At 40.1% G+C, this 15,270-nt stretch overlaps 2 protein-coding genes across 4 annotated transcripts in view; one reads left to right on the top strand and one right to left on the bottom strand.

The window, feature by feature from the left end:
* The window catches only part of LOC144265590 (serum amyloid A-5 protein-like), a 33,895-nt gene that overhangs the window by 15,258 nt on the left and 3,367 nt on the right, over positions 1 to 15,270 (bottom strand). Inside the window, exons 2-3 of one of the 2 annotated variants that reach the window (XM_077818316.1) lie at positions 14,068 to 14,181; positions 10,897 to 11,117 (exon numbers count right to left, since the gene is read on the bottom strand). The gene's annotated coding sequence lies outside the window, so the exon portion shown is untranslated. The remainder of the gene's footprint in view (positions 1 to 10,896; positions 11,118 to 14,067; positions 14,182 to 15,270) is intronic. The other variant, XM_077818315.1, reaches the window with a different exon arrangement.
* LOC144266613 (serum amyloid A-5 protein-like) lies at positions 3,987 to 7,890 on the top strand. 2 transcript variants are annotated; one of them, XM_077820049.1, is made up of 4 exons: positions 3,987 to 4,316; positions 4,654 to 4,772; positions 6,841 to 6,979; positions 7,715 to 7,890. In XM_077820049.1, the coding sequence occupies exons 2-4, from the start codon at positions 4,670 to 4,672 to the stop codon at positions 7,854 to 7,856; spliced, it is 384 nt and encodes a 127-aa protein (XP_077676175.1). In that variant the 5' UTR covers positions 3,987 to 4,316; positions 4,654 to 4,669; the 3' UTR covers positions 7,857 to 7,890. The 2 variants fall into 2 exon arrangements, with proteins under 2 accessions (XP_077676175.1, XP_077676174.1); XM_077820048.1 differs by having other exon boundaries at positions 3,987 to 4,772.

Raw genomic sequence — 15,270 nt, 5'->3', positions numbered from 1 at the left:
GTGCTAAATCAGTCCCGCTCACTAGCCCAACAGAATGCTATGACTTGTAAACACAACAGACTGTAGCTGTATTGTCCATGCTCAATGCCCTGTTGACCAGTCTGGTTTTGAGCTTCCTGGAAGCTTTTGGAAGTGTCTACATTCAACAGTAACAGCCTTGACAGCAAAATGACATGTTAGGCTGAATCGTGTAATTTTATTTTAATCTTACTCATTTTATTTCCATGAGCATCTACACTTTTCTAGACAAACTCCAACTAGTTCTTTAAAAAAGGGAAAGATAACTCCTAGGTCGTGTTATCCTGGAGAGCATTTACTACTTGAAGTAACAAAGCTGTAGAGATTGAGAAGCTCAGTAGTCCCTGAACTACAACTGCATTTTCCCCTAGATGAACTGAACTATGGTAAATCTCCACCTTTGATACCTGGAATTGGAAACAATTCTGGCTTCAAGGGGCAGGAGAGAGTCATTTTGTTTCCTAAATTATGTGACTCCATCTTTTTGAAAACCTTGCTGTAATGCATTAGTTTTTCAGACCCTCTATGATCTGCCTACCAGAGACACTGCACATCATCATTTAAAGTAGTGGTGGGTTGTATAACTGGAGCTCTCCTAACAGCGGTATTTAAGGTTATCAAAATGTTTCCTTTAGCCCTCTTTTCATTCACTCAACATTCTGAAAACACTCAAGCTTCTGGACTGAAATTTTACAGGCCTGGTCTACACCCAAAAAGAAACATTTTTTTAAAAATTTGAAATGAAAATCGATTCTGTACATTTTGTCCTTTTGTAACAAAAAAGCTTGAAGGGCAAAATGACTGGAGTGAACATTTGATAAGAAAAAAGGAAGTTCCTTGTAACAATACTTTGGATTTGGCAGGCATAAGGGTTTAAGAATCTCACCTTATCTTTAAACACTGATTGGTCTGATGTTTTGGCCCTTTTTAACAGACTTCTTAAGGAAGAGTATGCTGCTGTGGCTAACTTTGCCATGCAGTATGCCAGGCAACTGCCTTAGGACCTGCACAGTTAGAAGTGCAAGCAGTATGAAGCTGAGTGCTGGGAATTTACAATATCATCCAGACAGCCCTTTAACGTGCCTCAATCTTAAAAGCTTCATCTATTCAGAGTATAAAGTTGTCCACTCAGTAATGTGCATAATTCAGTGAAATTCAGGGCTGTTCTTACAGAATATGATTTTTTTTCTTTTAAAAGCTTAAATTCCATAACTCTCTAAAGTTCTTAAATCTACACAGGCAAAAATAAGATTCCACAGCTGTTTGCATTACAGTGTATATAATCACGATGAAGTGAGCTGTAGCTCACGAAAGCTTATGCTCAAATAAATTGGTTAGTCTCTAAGGTGCCACAAGTACTCCTTTTCTTTTCACACAGTTAAAAACACTCTCAAAGAACGCAATTATTACTACAATCTCATAAGAGGAATGGAGAGTGATGTAGGGCCCTGGCCTTATTAACTGTACATCTTGTGTATAAACTATTTTCACAAACTGCATATGTGACTTTCCGATTGTACACAGTGATATAAGTGTCACACGGGTGTCTAAGGCCATCAGAAAAAGTGGCATAATATATAGTGTTATCTAATTGTAAATATATAGTGTTATCTAAATTGTAAACCCTATACACAATTCCCGGCTTCAGTTTCCTCAAAACACCAGGCCATTCTATGGGCCTGGATCAGGGTCACTTGGGGTCATCCAACATCCTTCTGTTGCAATGCATCACTTTTATGCACAAAAGCAGAGCCTTCTCCCCCAAGCTTAGCTAACCTGACCTTGGCCAGTTCATCCCCTTCCTTCCTCTTGCCCAAATGTCCTGTGCGTCTTCCCCTAGTGATTTCTTTTAGAACCTTTTGTTTTTGTCATCTGTCTCTGTCAACCTTCAGTAACTTTCCACTCCTAACCCCCATTCTCCTTAACACCAACTTGGCCAAACTGGGTTCCCACCTCAGGCACCATACTTAGCATAAAGATGCTATCATCAGAACATAGTTTTAAAGTTAAGTGTCCCCCATTGTCCTCAGCCTAGTGAGAACCTATTGTAGGTCCTGTCCAACAAGATGGATACACGTAGAAAGAGGTTTCCTGAAAGAAAAGCAATACAGCCCATGCAAAAGCATCTGACTCCATGGCACCTCATCTCATCTGACACACAGACTTCCACATGGCATAGGTAACAGCCACATGCAGAGGGCTGTATTCCAACTTCATGCAGCCTGCAGCTGGTGCATGTGATGTTAGTGTCAAGTGTGTTCCCTGCACAAACACCATTTTAAAAACTCCAGTAAGAGCAATAAAGACTCTACATGGAAACATGCTGAAGTCAGGAAATGCTAACATTAAAATTGAACGTGCAGCCTTAACACTGCTTATGTGCATGTACGCATCACTATACCACCCTCAAATACTTGGTCAAACTTTTGATAACGCTATATATTATGTCATTTTTTCTGATGGCCTTAGACACCTGTATGACACTTATATCACTGTGTACAATCCGTAAGTCACACATGCAGTTTGTGAAAATAGTTTATACACAAGATGTACAGTTAATAAGGCCAGGGCCCTACATCACTCTCCGTTCCTCTTACGAGACTGTAGAAATAATTGCATTCTTTGAGAGTGTTTTTAACTATGTGATTATATACACTGTAATGCAAACAGCTGTGGAATCTTATTTTTGCCTGTGTAGATTTAAGAACTTGAGAGAATTATGGCATTTAAGCTTTTAAAAGAAAAAAAATCATATTCTGTAAGAACAGCCCTGAATTATGCACATTACTGAATGGACAACTTTATACCTGGAACAGATGAAGCTTTTAATACTGAGGAATGTAAAAGGGCTGTCTGCATGATATTGTAAATTCCCAGCACTCTGCTTCATACTGCTTGCACTTTTAACTGTGCAGGTCCCAAGGCATTGCCTGGCATACTGTATGGCAAAGTAGCCACAGCAGCATACTCTTCCTTAGGAAATCTGTTAAAAAGGGCCAAAAAATCAGACCCATCAGTGTTTAAAGATAAGGTGAGATTCTTAAACCCTCAAGAAACCTTAAACCCTCAGCTGTCAAGGCTGTTACTGTTGAACATAGACACTTCCAAAAGCTTCCAGAAAGCTCAAAGCCAGATTGGTCAACAGGGCATTGAGCATGGACATTACAGCTACAGTCTGTTGTGTTTACAAGTCATAGCATTCTGTTGGGCTAGTGAGTGGGACTGATTTAGCACTGTTTCACAACACCTTCCCAATCATGTCGACTTTATTCAGATTACATTCCCATAAGAACAGCTGCACTGACCATTTACAAGATCTGCTGTTGAGTTTACAAACTTTAGAGGACAAAGTCTGACCTGAACTAGCAGATATTTACCTGCATTTTTCCAGCTAGAATCAATAGGAGTTTTACATATTATCGCTCATGCACTCATCTGAGAATGTAAACCGTATTTACATCATTTAAGTAAAATTTTGATAGTTAAAATTGTTATTTAATCACAAATGAAAACACTTTACAAAGTAACCTGAATTCCTGATAGAGCTGATGATTCTAATCCACTGGTAATATTTTGAATTAAAAGATATTTTTGTAACTCTTCATATAACTGCATCTAGCTTATGGCTTAGATCTTGCCAAGAAAGCTACACAATAAGTTAACCACTATTCAGACAAATTAACCTCTCCCTTTTGAGGTCATAATGGTGGTAATAAAAGCTCGTTGAAGTTACTCAAAGTTCAATATTTTGACAAGTTTCCATCTAAATTTAAAAGGGAAAAAATGAAAATATCTACAAAGATGACATCCCATTTTTGACCAGCTCTGGTAATTTAAGTTTTATTATTTATTTTTATTACCATAGCCTCTTGGAGCCAAAGTCATGGACCAGGACCCATTGGCTACGCACTCATTTCAGTCATTAAAAAAAATTAGAAGCAAGTCAGAAAAAGTGACTGCCTGCAACTTCCAGTAAATGATGGACATTTCATCATATTAGGCACTGGTTAAGTAATTGATCGTTGGATCAATAGAGAGACAATACAGACCGTGACCAATTGAAATCAGGAAGGCTCAAGAAGAAATAAGGGAATTTACTGCAGTAAATTCCCAACAGAAGCAATGTTTGTTTGCATTCAACAAGCAAAGAATTGCCCAATTTGAATTTAGTCAGGTTTCTGTTAATTATTTCCCATTTGCTCTTTGAGATAAGACTTCCTATAAATACAGTACCATTTTTCTTGTGAGAATCCATCAGAAAGGACTCCATTTTTCCGGGGCTTTGCAATACAGCAGTGGTAAGTTTCATTCCATATGGAAACTTCATATTTGTACCACTTTACCTTGTTGTGTATTCAATTTTTGTCTTAGAACTGGTGATTTTTATGATGTAAAAACTTAAGCGGAAACAAAAACTTCTATATTTACAACTTATGTCCCAGCCTGGTGCTGTGATGGCAGAGGGCATTTCATTTTTCTGAGTTGAAATCATCACTTTTGGAACTCTTCTGAATTGTGTGTGACCCTGAAGATCCATGTACCTGTTCCAAAGCAGATATAAGAGAAATTGACATTATGTCTGGAGTCTTTAAAAGATTGACCAGTTTTCTGACATATATTCTCCTTCTATTACAGCCTAAAGAAGTGAACTATGAAGTTCTACAACTGCATGTTGTTGTTGTCCCTGGTACTATGTGTCAGTGCCCAGAACTGGTTCACTGATGCTGGATCATTCATAAGGGATGCTTATCGAGGTATGCTTTTTACTAACTGTTTGTTCTTCATCAAAACTGTCCTCAGCACGGTGTACATATTAAAAAAATTTATAAAGGAATAAAAACTCCACAAAGCCAAGCTGAAGACAGGAGTTCTAGACCAATTTCTGATAAATAAGAAATTTACTCAGTTCTTCACAAAAAGATACATTAGAATTTTTTCATGATCCCTTAAAGTGATGCAGTTTTAGGTCCCGCATTGGGAGTCCAAGCACAAGGCTGCTGAACCAGAGCCAATCAGATGGCAGGTATGGGCCATAGATAGTACAAATTATGGATCATAACTAAACAGATATTTTCACCAGACAAGATTCACTTAACATTTAGCAAGATGTTTAACTGCAACCTGTGCACCCAGCTGACCATGTTCTGACTTTAACTTCTGCACTTTCCTGATGTGGATCTCAGTGGGTCTAGTAAAATCTGGAGGCATATTAATACATTGAGAACTAATGGGTACCTTTTATATGTTTGTTCTTGGTTTTGTGAGAGGTGTATTCCAATTCTCAGTAAAGGAAATCTAATATACTGTAAATGTTGGCTGAATATTTTCAGAAGCTTTCCTTCCCCTTCCCGGAAACGTTTCTGGGGTCAGATTCAGCACTACAGGAATGAGCATCTTCTGCAAGGTGCTGAACTTCCCTTATTCCCAGGCTGGTTAGCTCAGGGCATGCAACACCTTGCAGAACTGCATTCTTAAGCACAAGCTTAAATTCATCCTTGTTTAAGAAAGCTTAAGCATGTGCTTAAGTACCCTTCCTGAATAGAGATGCTTTACTCAATCAGAGAGGTATGTGAGATATAATAGGTTTTGTCTGGATGGAGATGTGGATCAAATTAAAGTGGACCACCAGGTCTTCTACCGTTGTGATTTATTTAGTCTCAAGAAACAACTCAGCATAGTCTTTGATTCTAGTTATTGTCTCCTATTTGCCCAAATATCCTCATGCTTCTATTTTACGTTGATACTCTGTGATCTCGCCTTTTTGCTGTAAGAAGTGTTGGGTTTTTTTTTAAACTTTAGTGGTAGATAGAGGTTCACATCTATGAAATCAGATTTTTTGTTCTCACGTTGTATACTCACAGCTTAAATAGTCTCACCAATTTGTCCCCAACTGTCTCTAGTGTAAATCGTTTGAGAAGTTGTTAGTTAAATTGCTGATAAATGCTGGAATAGACACTCCTAAGAATGCCTTAGATGATTTAGATTAAATGGACTTGTGTGGCAGTGATTTAACTGAACTGGCTTCTAAACGGATTTAGTTACATCGATGCACAAACCGTATGCAGACAAAGCGCTAAAGGAGATTTGGGAGACTGATGTTTCTAAATCATAGCTCTACTCCATTGTCCTGGTGAGCACTGAGAGAAATTTGAAGGTTTCTTTGTCCCTAAAGAATTCCCCAAAGATATTACAACAGAGTTTTGTGGAGATTCCATGTTTTTATGAGATCCTTCTCAAGGGAACTCCCTTTCATTTCCTCTTCCAAAGATGTCACCTGGTGGAAGCTTCAGTTAATAAAAAAGCATATATAGCTGCAAATCCATGTATCTCTAATGGGAATCCTGGGTACCAAAGGAAGTTGGGCAGGTTTTTTTTTTTTGGCAAATATTAAATTCACCAAAAAATGCATTTCAGAGGGACACTGCAACTTTTGGCAAATTTTGGTCAAAAATAATTTCAAAACTGATAATTTTCACAGTGAGCTGTTCTGACATTTTTCTGCAGAAATGTCTATTCAAATCAACCTGAACAATTTTTTTTTTCATTTTGATGAGAAAAACCCTAACAAATCAGTTTTGGTTTGTAACTCAACAGTCTTTCTTTTTTGGATTTCTCAGATCTTCCACCGAACCAAAAAAATCAGAATTTACTCAGCGATATATAGGAGCCTTTCTGCCTTCTCTAGAAGCACTATACTTGGAAGCCACAGTGCTGAAGTGTCAGAAATGGGGCTTGACGACTTCAGAGGAATGTGGGTGGAATAACCTCAAAGTGTTGTTTTTAAATTTGCAGAGTCTCTATAATCCTCTCTCTCTTCTCCAGGCGCTGAGGATATGTGGCGTGCATACAGCGACATGAGGGAGGCAAATTATAAAAATTCAGATAAATATTTCCATGCTCGTGGGAATTATGATGCTGCCCAAAGAGGGCCTGGCGGTAAATGGGCAGCAGAAGTTATTAGGTAATGTATTCCACTTGGATTACGAGTTAAATGTCAGTAAAGAGCTATGCAATCAAATAACTATGAAGTACATTGTAATTCATAACTAGTTATTGTCCTGTTTGAAGCAAGAACATTTTTATTTAACCTCCGAACTAGCTAAGTGTGAAGACCGTGTTGTAAAGGTGATTTCTGAGCTGACCTATTTAGATATATTCTGATATCAGATATCATTACTATGTGCCAGGAGGCTGATGTGTTCACCACAGGGCTTTTAAAACTTAAATAATTGCAGGACCTCACTTTAATCTAGAACTGGAACATATTGCCCTTGGTATTTCATCCAAGAAAACTATGATCAATGGTTCACTTGCGGATCTTGAACAAGGATTGTTTTAAAATATTGCTGTCCAATGTGATCACTATTATACAAAGGAGGCTTATGAGGAGTGGGCAGAACTTAGTGGAGGCAAGTAATGGGAAAGCTTTTTAATTCACAACTGCTGGACTGATGCACTTCTGGGATGACCGATGCTATTCACAGACAGGCTAAGATTTGTGTCTGCGTGTGTGAGAGACAAGGTAGGCGAGCTAATGTATTTTATTAGAATAATTTCTGTTGGTTAGGTATTTGTGCGTGTCCTCAGTTTTATGGAAAAGTAGGGATTAAACTGGGGAAAAAGTGAAAAGTAAATAATTTAGTTATTGAGATTTAATAATAAACTGTCTAAAATAATCTTTGTTTCCTCTTTCCAGTGATGCTAGGGAAGGTTGGCAGAGTGACGTTAGCGGCAGAGGAGCCGAAGACACACGTCAAGACCAGGAGGCAAATGCATGGGGCAGAAGTGGAGGAGACCCAAACCGCTACAGACCAGAGGGCCTTCCCTCGAAATACTAATGCACCCTGTAATACTTTACAATGGTTCCATTTTTCTACCAGCTGTGCAAAACCACAATAAATAAAACCTTAAATTTCTGAAGCTCTCAGTAAATGAACAAACATCCTCAGCTACATTGGAAAGGATAAAAAGCAATATACATACAAACCTTCATGATTTGGGGCCAAAGGTAACCCTTAACTGCCCGGGATTTGGAAGATTCTTCCAGATTATTTAACGATTGTTCTTTACTTGATTTGTTGTGTATTCCTGTGAAGCAGCGGGCACTGGCTGGCCACGGTCACAGACAGGCTACTGGACTATTGTGATCCATTATGAAAATTCTCCTTTTTAGTGTTGTCCCCATTTTACCGACAGGGATCTGAGAGATGTTAATTGACTTGCCTAACATCATAGGGGAGTCTATAGCAGAGCTAGGAATGGAGTCCAGTCCTCTAACTATAAGACCATCCTACCTGGCTAATTAGTTGGGGACATAAAAACCACCCTGCAAAGGTTTAGGTATCATGGCAAAACCAGAAATTTGTAGGGCAGGTCAGGAGGAAAGTTAACATTTTAAATGAAAAGATGAAAACACATTTTCTATGGGGCTGGGAGTCTGGGTCCACTTTAATAAGCAGTGATGGTGCTTAAGTTTTAAAAGTATATATTTATTGTTGTCAGGTGGGGAGAACCTCTGTTCCATCTGAGGTCAGGCTAGAAAGGCTGGATCAGAGTCATCACTGGATGAAATTTCCCATTGTTGCTGAAGACCAGGAGTGAGTGGAAACAGCATCAGAGAGGGGTGGCAAAACTAAGTTCAAAACTAGTTAATGTACATTGATAAAAACCTGAAGAGATTATAGGGGTTAAAAGACTCAATGCTCACAACTTGAAGTAGAAAAGAAAGAAAAGGAAAGTAGTAGCACAAAACCAAATCAAAATGAAACCAGTGTTTTCCGGCTGTGTGCTTCCCAGTCTTTGGATAGTTACCAGGCAGCTGACAGCAGTCTCATGAGAGGTTTCTGGTCGTGCATTTAACCCTAACATCTTCACTTAAAAACAGAGGAATCTTGCTTTCAGAGTGGTAGCTGTGTTAGTCTGTGTCAGCAAAACCAACGAGGAGTACTTGTGGCACCTTCGAGACTAACACATTTATTTGGGCATAAACTTTCGTGGGCTAAAACCCACTTCATCAGATGCATGGAGTGGAAAATACAGGAGGCAGGTATATACACAGTACATGCAAAGATGAGAGTTGCCTTACCAAATGCGGGGGGGTCAGTGCTAATGAGACAATTCAGTGGAAGTGGAAGTGGGCTATTCTCAACAGTAGAATACCAAGCGAGGAAAAATCACTTTTGTAGTGGTAATGAGGCCAAAGTAATCAGGGTGGCCCATTTCAAACAGTTGACAGGAAGGTGTAAGTAACAGTAGGGTGAAATTAGTACGGGGAAATTAGTTTTTGTAGTGACCCATCCCATCTTCATGTCAGCCTAACAGTCCTGAGGAAGAGCTCTTGCAAATCGGAAGCTTGTCTCTCCCCAACAGAAGTTGGTCCAAAAATAGACATTATTACCACACCCACCTTGTCTCTCTAATATTCAGGGAGCAATGCAGCTACAACAACACTAATTACCCCTAGTCCCACTCTTGATCAAAAGATCAAAGAATTTAGCAGCATGCAGTGGGGAGTTCTTAGCATGACTCTGCTCAAATAATTTTTTAGGCCTTTCCTCAATTTTTAGGGTAAAAGTGAGTAGTCAATAGGCCTCAAATCTTACAATTTCTTGGAGGCAGGGGGCACTGTCGGGGCACTGTCAGGCGACTGAGGCGCTGTCTGTCTGTGCGAGGCAGGGCTGCAGGGGACGCTGTGGGGTGGCTGAGGTGTTGTCTGTCTCTCTCTCTCTGGCCAGCCCCTGGGCAGGGTTGTTGGTGCTGGCCCCAGCAGTCGCATGGCAGAGAGCGCTGAGCCCCCAGGGAGGGGAGGAGGGAGCAGGCCGCGACTTGCTCCGGGTGCCCCCCTGCATCGTGCCCCTGCCTTGTCGGGCATTGGGCAGAGTCCACCTGCCCCGGCCCACCACTCCCAGCCTTGTGGCTGCCTGGGCAGGCCCGAGGAGCCGGGCAGGGGAGGGGATAAAGCCCCTGCAGGCGCTGGGAGAAAGGGACATCAACTCCCTCCGCTTCCAGCACCGCCTGCGAGCCCCAGCCCCACCTAAGCTTGGGGCAGCAAAAAACCTAGAGCTGGCCCTGGGAGCCAGTGCCCCGTGGGGTGTGTGCACTGTGGGGTCTGGGTACATGGTGGGGCAGGGGAGCCTGTTCCAATAATCCGCCGCCTCCGATACGATTGGCAGCGCTTTTTTCTCCATCCAAGGGGTCTTCTGCGAGATGTCTCTGAGCTGCCAGTCTTCTACCAGCACCTCCTCCAGACCTGGAAGCTGTTCTTGGCAACCAGGTCTGTTGTGGCCACTGAGGGGGCTAGTTGTAAGGGCTTATGGACATTTAGCACCAAAAACAGCTTTCCTCATAGCCATTGTTGAGGTTCTGGATTAAACTAAGAGCCAAAGAGTTCCTTTGTGTGACTTTTTAGGATATTGTAGATTTTCACTGCAATTCTGCAATCTGATACAGAAACTTGTTCACTATGTCCTAGAAACGTCACTAGATGATGCTAGTGAATTAGCTGATTCTCCAAGGTACTGGGCAACAAAAATTCAGAGAGAAAGCTGGAGCCAAAACAAAATCTGATTGAAATGTCAAGAGATTTGAACCACTCAAGACAAGACTATGATTTTTTTAAAAAAAATACTGCTGATTTGTTGGAAGACCAGAATTAAACTGCAAAGAGCATCACTGATTTATAAACTCAACTATATTTATGCTGTACAATATACTATATGAAGTTATACACTGTGCCAAGTGATCTTCCTATATCAGTGCTTAAAAAACTCAACACATCATTCAACTCTGGATAAATGCTTCTCTATGCTTAATCGGCAATCAATATTTAATATAGATCATGTATTAGACGGGTGCACTCACGAGTTAAGATTCACTAACCATGTTCTCCATCCAACAGGTTCATATCATCCAAATGAGCAATATTAGTATAGGCTTCTATTCTTCTATCCAGTTCCAAGCACAGAGAGAGATATCCAGGCCAGAAGCTTAATCAGCAGAGACTGAGGGTATTGTTCTTCTTCTTTTCCCCACGCTGGCCAGCGATGAGGCTAACTGACTGAACGGCAGGTTTGAGCTGTGAACCTCTGAGGCGAGAAAAACTGCCAATAAGCACAGGACCCACCAAGGCAGAGGAGGAACTTTGTCACTATATATTATATATATATATAAAAACACAGTCTCTTGTCTGGTGAAAAAAATTTCCCTGGAACCTACCCCCCCAACACACATTTACATTAATTCTTATGGGGAAATTGGATTTGCTTAACATGGTTTCACTTAAAGTAGCGTTTTTCAGGAACATAACTACAACATTATGCAAGGAGTTACTGTACATTGATGTGTCCACAGGGGTTATCATCCTTATTCCTTCAATCCGATCAATGAGAAATTCTACAAACTCCTACTCAGCATATCTCCAAATTCTTGAATTATCAACAGTGTACCAAAAAAAATTATATTTTAATTATTTTTCTTCTCTCAGCACACTTGACCCTTTCCCTAAGCCATGAGAATTTAGCCAATGACCTTATATCAGGCATATAAAAAGAAACACAAGGGAAGGGATTACCATTCAGACTCGATCAGCGTGTACAAGAGAGGAATGTATTAGAAATTTTCTCCTCCTTCTCCTATTTCACCTCATTAAGCCACAAGAAATGAGGGAGACATCTCCCAAGTTGTTTATTTTGAAGACTGAGAGAAGCAGATAATGTCTCTTTTCTTTAATTGAGAATTTGCTAATACTTCAGTGTTTGTAATCTTTGGGTATCAATCTGTCCCACAAAATAAACAAGTCATGTTATATCCCTACCTTGGGACTTTGTCAATCAAACCGATAAACCTAGTCTATTGATCAGTTTTAATTACATTTAATAGCAATAATAGTTATCATGGCTATAGAGAAATGTGTCATTTTAAAGGCAGCATCACATTATCTCTATACTTAAAAATGCTGAAGATTAAACAACCATTATAAATTTGAAAGCCATCAGAATTAGCATCAATAATGGCTGATGTATTGAGCTCTAATTACCAAAGGCTTTAGTTCAAATCATATGTAAAATACAAGGAATTGCAGCCATTTATCTCAGGTGATCCTCAACCAGTGACCACCAGATTGTACGCCAAGCAACTCCCATACCCCGGCTCCCTTACTTCAAAGATCAACCTGGGAACTAGCTTCTTCTTTGATTCCCATCGGCCAGCGACGACGGGGCCGAAAGAAGTCTTTCCATCACTTTCTGTCTTGTACCAGTTCCACGGTTTTGTTCATCGTTAAATCTTTTTGTTCTATATCATTCTTCACTGTGCCTATCCAACACGCAACCTCAGTCTTCCTCATTTCTAGTTCCTTGAACTCTGGTATATACCAAAATGATACCCTTTCCGGATACATTCCTGACATGTGTCCAAACTGTAATTATCTTTCTTCACTCTTCCATAAAAGCACTATTTCTTGCTTTACCTGTTTTCTTATTTCATTGTTCATTTTCCACAGTCTTGAAACTCCCAACACTCCCCTCAGTCAGTTCATTTCTGCAGTTAGTATCTTACATTCCTCGGCTTTCCTCACACTCCAACATTCCAACCTGTACCACGGTACAGGCATGATAACTGTCTCCTATACACTGATTTTAGCCTTCCACATCTTGCAGAGTTTTCTCAATGCAGTCTTCTTTTATATCATCTTTGCAATTCCCATGTTTTTCCAACTGTTCTAGTTCTTTGTCTCTAAGTTTGATCTCGACCTCTTCCCTCTTCTCTTCCAGTTGTCACAGTTTTTGCCTTCCTCGTGTTGATCTTCAGTCCAAATTTTATGCATTCCTAATCTACCTTGGCAGTTATTGTCTGTAAATCTTCCTTGGGACAATGCTATGAAATCAATATCCTCTGTGAATCTAAAGGTGATTCACTATCCTCCCACATGAAATAAAAGGAGTCATATTATCTCTCAGTGCTAAACAATACTGATTCCAGTATCAAGTTGAACAAATCTAGCTAAAAGGTGCATTCTTGTCTCACTCCTATGGTTATCCTGAACCTTTCCATCAGCTTCTTGTCTACTCTCACCACACTCATTGACTTGCTATAGATGTTTTCTACCAGCTTGATCAATTTCTTGGGGATGCCATATGTTCTCAAGACTTGTCATAATCTTTTCTGCCAAATGCTATCAAAAGACTGTTTGAAGGCTCTCAAGTTGTTAGAATGCAACCAAATTTGTTCTAGCTCCTTCTCTGATATCTGTCTCATCACAAACAGCTGACTTTTTATACTTCATCCTAGTCTAAATCTGGCCTGTCCCTCTGCAAGCGATGCTTCTATGTACCTCTTCATTCTCCTCTGAAATATCCTGGTGAGTGCTTTTCCTCCCACAGACTCAGTGAGCTGATTCCTCCATAGTTCTTAAACTCATTCAATCTCCTATTTTATAGATCACTCCTATTATCGCCTTCCCCCATTCGCTCTGCCCTTTCTCGTAAAGTTGGTTACATAGTTTGTGCATTGCCTTTCATGTGTGTTGCTCACCTGCGCCTAACTACTCTGCTCGTCACTTCCCAGGACCTTTCCTTTTTCAGACTTTCTAGTGAAATCTTTACTTCTAAGAACTCCTGCTTCTGTTCTCCCTCATTTGTATAGGAAAACTTGTCCTGTGTTTTGAATTCCATACAGCTCTGCAAAATACGCTTTCCCTCATTTGTGATTTGCTTTTCATCCTCAACTATTTGCCCTGCTTCTCTTTCACACTTGACATCTTCAACTCATGTGTTCCATTCAGTTTTCTTATCTTGCAGTACAACTTGTGTCACACTTCTTTTTGTGTATTTCTCTGCTTCTTTATGCTGTTCATTTATCCAGTTGTTTTGGAATCCCTTGCTTTGTGTCTCACCTCTCTGGTCAACCTATTATTCTCCCCTCTTAGACTTGCGTCTTTCCTTTTTATTCTCCTTTATCTTACCACTCTTGTCACCCAACCACAGCATTTCATCCGTTATTCAGCTTTACAGTTGTATTCAACACTTCATTACAGGATGCTCACCAACATACCTCGTCCATTGACATGTCCCACACTTTATAAATGTCATTCTCCATTTCTTCATCTAGCTCTGTCTGCACTTCCTCACAGTTCAAGTTGGAGTCACTCTTTTCAGGGCTAATGACCTATCAAGTGAAGTAAAATAAAATGGGGCAATAGTAAGGGAGTCACAGTCAAGAACTACAACTATTGCTTTAGTTATTCAAAGCCAGACGTCACTAACAATCTACTCTTTTCAGACCTTTCCAAACTGTACTGCTAATTTTTAAGCATTTTCTAAATGAATCTTCTCAGGCAGAAAAGACTTTCCTTGAAAGAGATGCACGTCTTTAACCTCATCTTGGCTCAATTTACCCATCTAAAAAAGCAGGGACAACAATACTTACCTACCTGACAAATTGCTGGGAAGTTTAATCAACATTTGTTAGAGGGTGTGAGGTCCTCTCTTGAAAAGTTCAAGTATTAATTCCTTTGCAGAGATATTACATACAGATGAATTAAGATATATTTCTCAAAACAAATCTTCAGACTACTTAGTAAAACATTATATGAGTGACAAAGTGAAACTCTCGTGGATCAGAATTAATTGTTTGCACTGGGCTAGCCATATTAAAGTTATGAAATCATACAATGATATTAGAGATCGCTAGTGAACTTCAAATAACTAAAGCTTAGATGAGAACAAGTCACAGTCATACAGTTTAAGGTGGGAAGGGACAGCCAGATCATCTAGTCTGACCTCCTGCATATCATAGGCCACCATCACCACCCAGCACCTGAACACTAAACCCAACAACAAAAATTTGACAAAAATTTTACAGCCCATAAGTGACTAGACTATTATGTGTCACAAACAGAGAACAGGAAAGACCGAGGTGTACCAGTGTCCGAGGCTCCTGAAATAAGATGGAAATAATCAATTATGTGAGATTATATTTAGATAAACCTGGCAAGTGACCCAAATCCACATGCTGCTAAGGAAGACAAAAATCCCCCAAGGCCACTGACAATATAACCTGTAGGGAAATTCCGCCTGATCCCACATATAGCAATCGATTAGACCCTGAGCATGTGAGCAAGAACCAGCAAACCACGCACCTGAGAGAGAGCATGTTTGGTGCCACCCCAGAGTCCTGGCCCTCCCCGTCCAGTATCCTATCTCCAGTCCTGGTTATCCCTGAGGCTTCAGAGGAAGGTAATAAAAAAAAAAAAAC

This window comes from Eretmochelys imbricata, chromosome 6 (assembly GCF_965152235.1).
Source record: "Eretmochelys imbricata isolate rEreImb1 chromosome 6, rEreImb1.hap1, whole genome shotgun sequence".
NCBI classification, from domain to species: Eukaryota; Metazoa; Chordata; order Testudines; family Cheloniidae; genus Eretmochelys; species Eretmochelys imbricata.
This window is presented reverse-complemented; position numbering and strand designations above follow the sequence as displayed.

Bases quoted from the DNA above. Each gene is read 5' to 3' on its own strand.
- LOC144266613 (XM_077820049.1), top strand. From the start codon at position 4,670: ATGAAGTTCTACAACTGCATGTTGTTGTTGTCCCTGGTACTATGTGTC. The intron at 4,773-6,840 runs GTATGCTTTTTA...TCTCTTCTCCAG, and splicing joins CATAAGGGATGCTTATCGAG to GCGCTGAGGATATGTGGCGT. The intron at 6,980-7,714 runs GTAATGTATTCC...TCCTCTTTCCAG, and splicing joins TGGGCAGCAGAAGTTATTAG to TGATGCTAGGGAAGGTTGGC.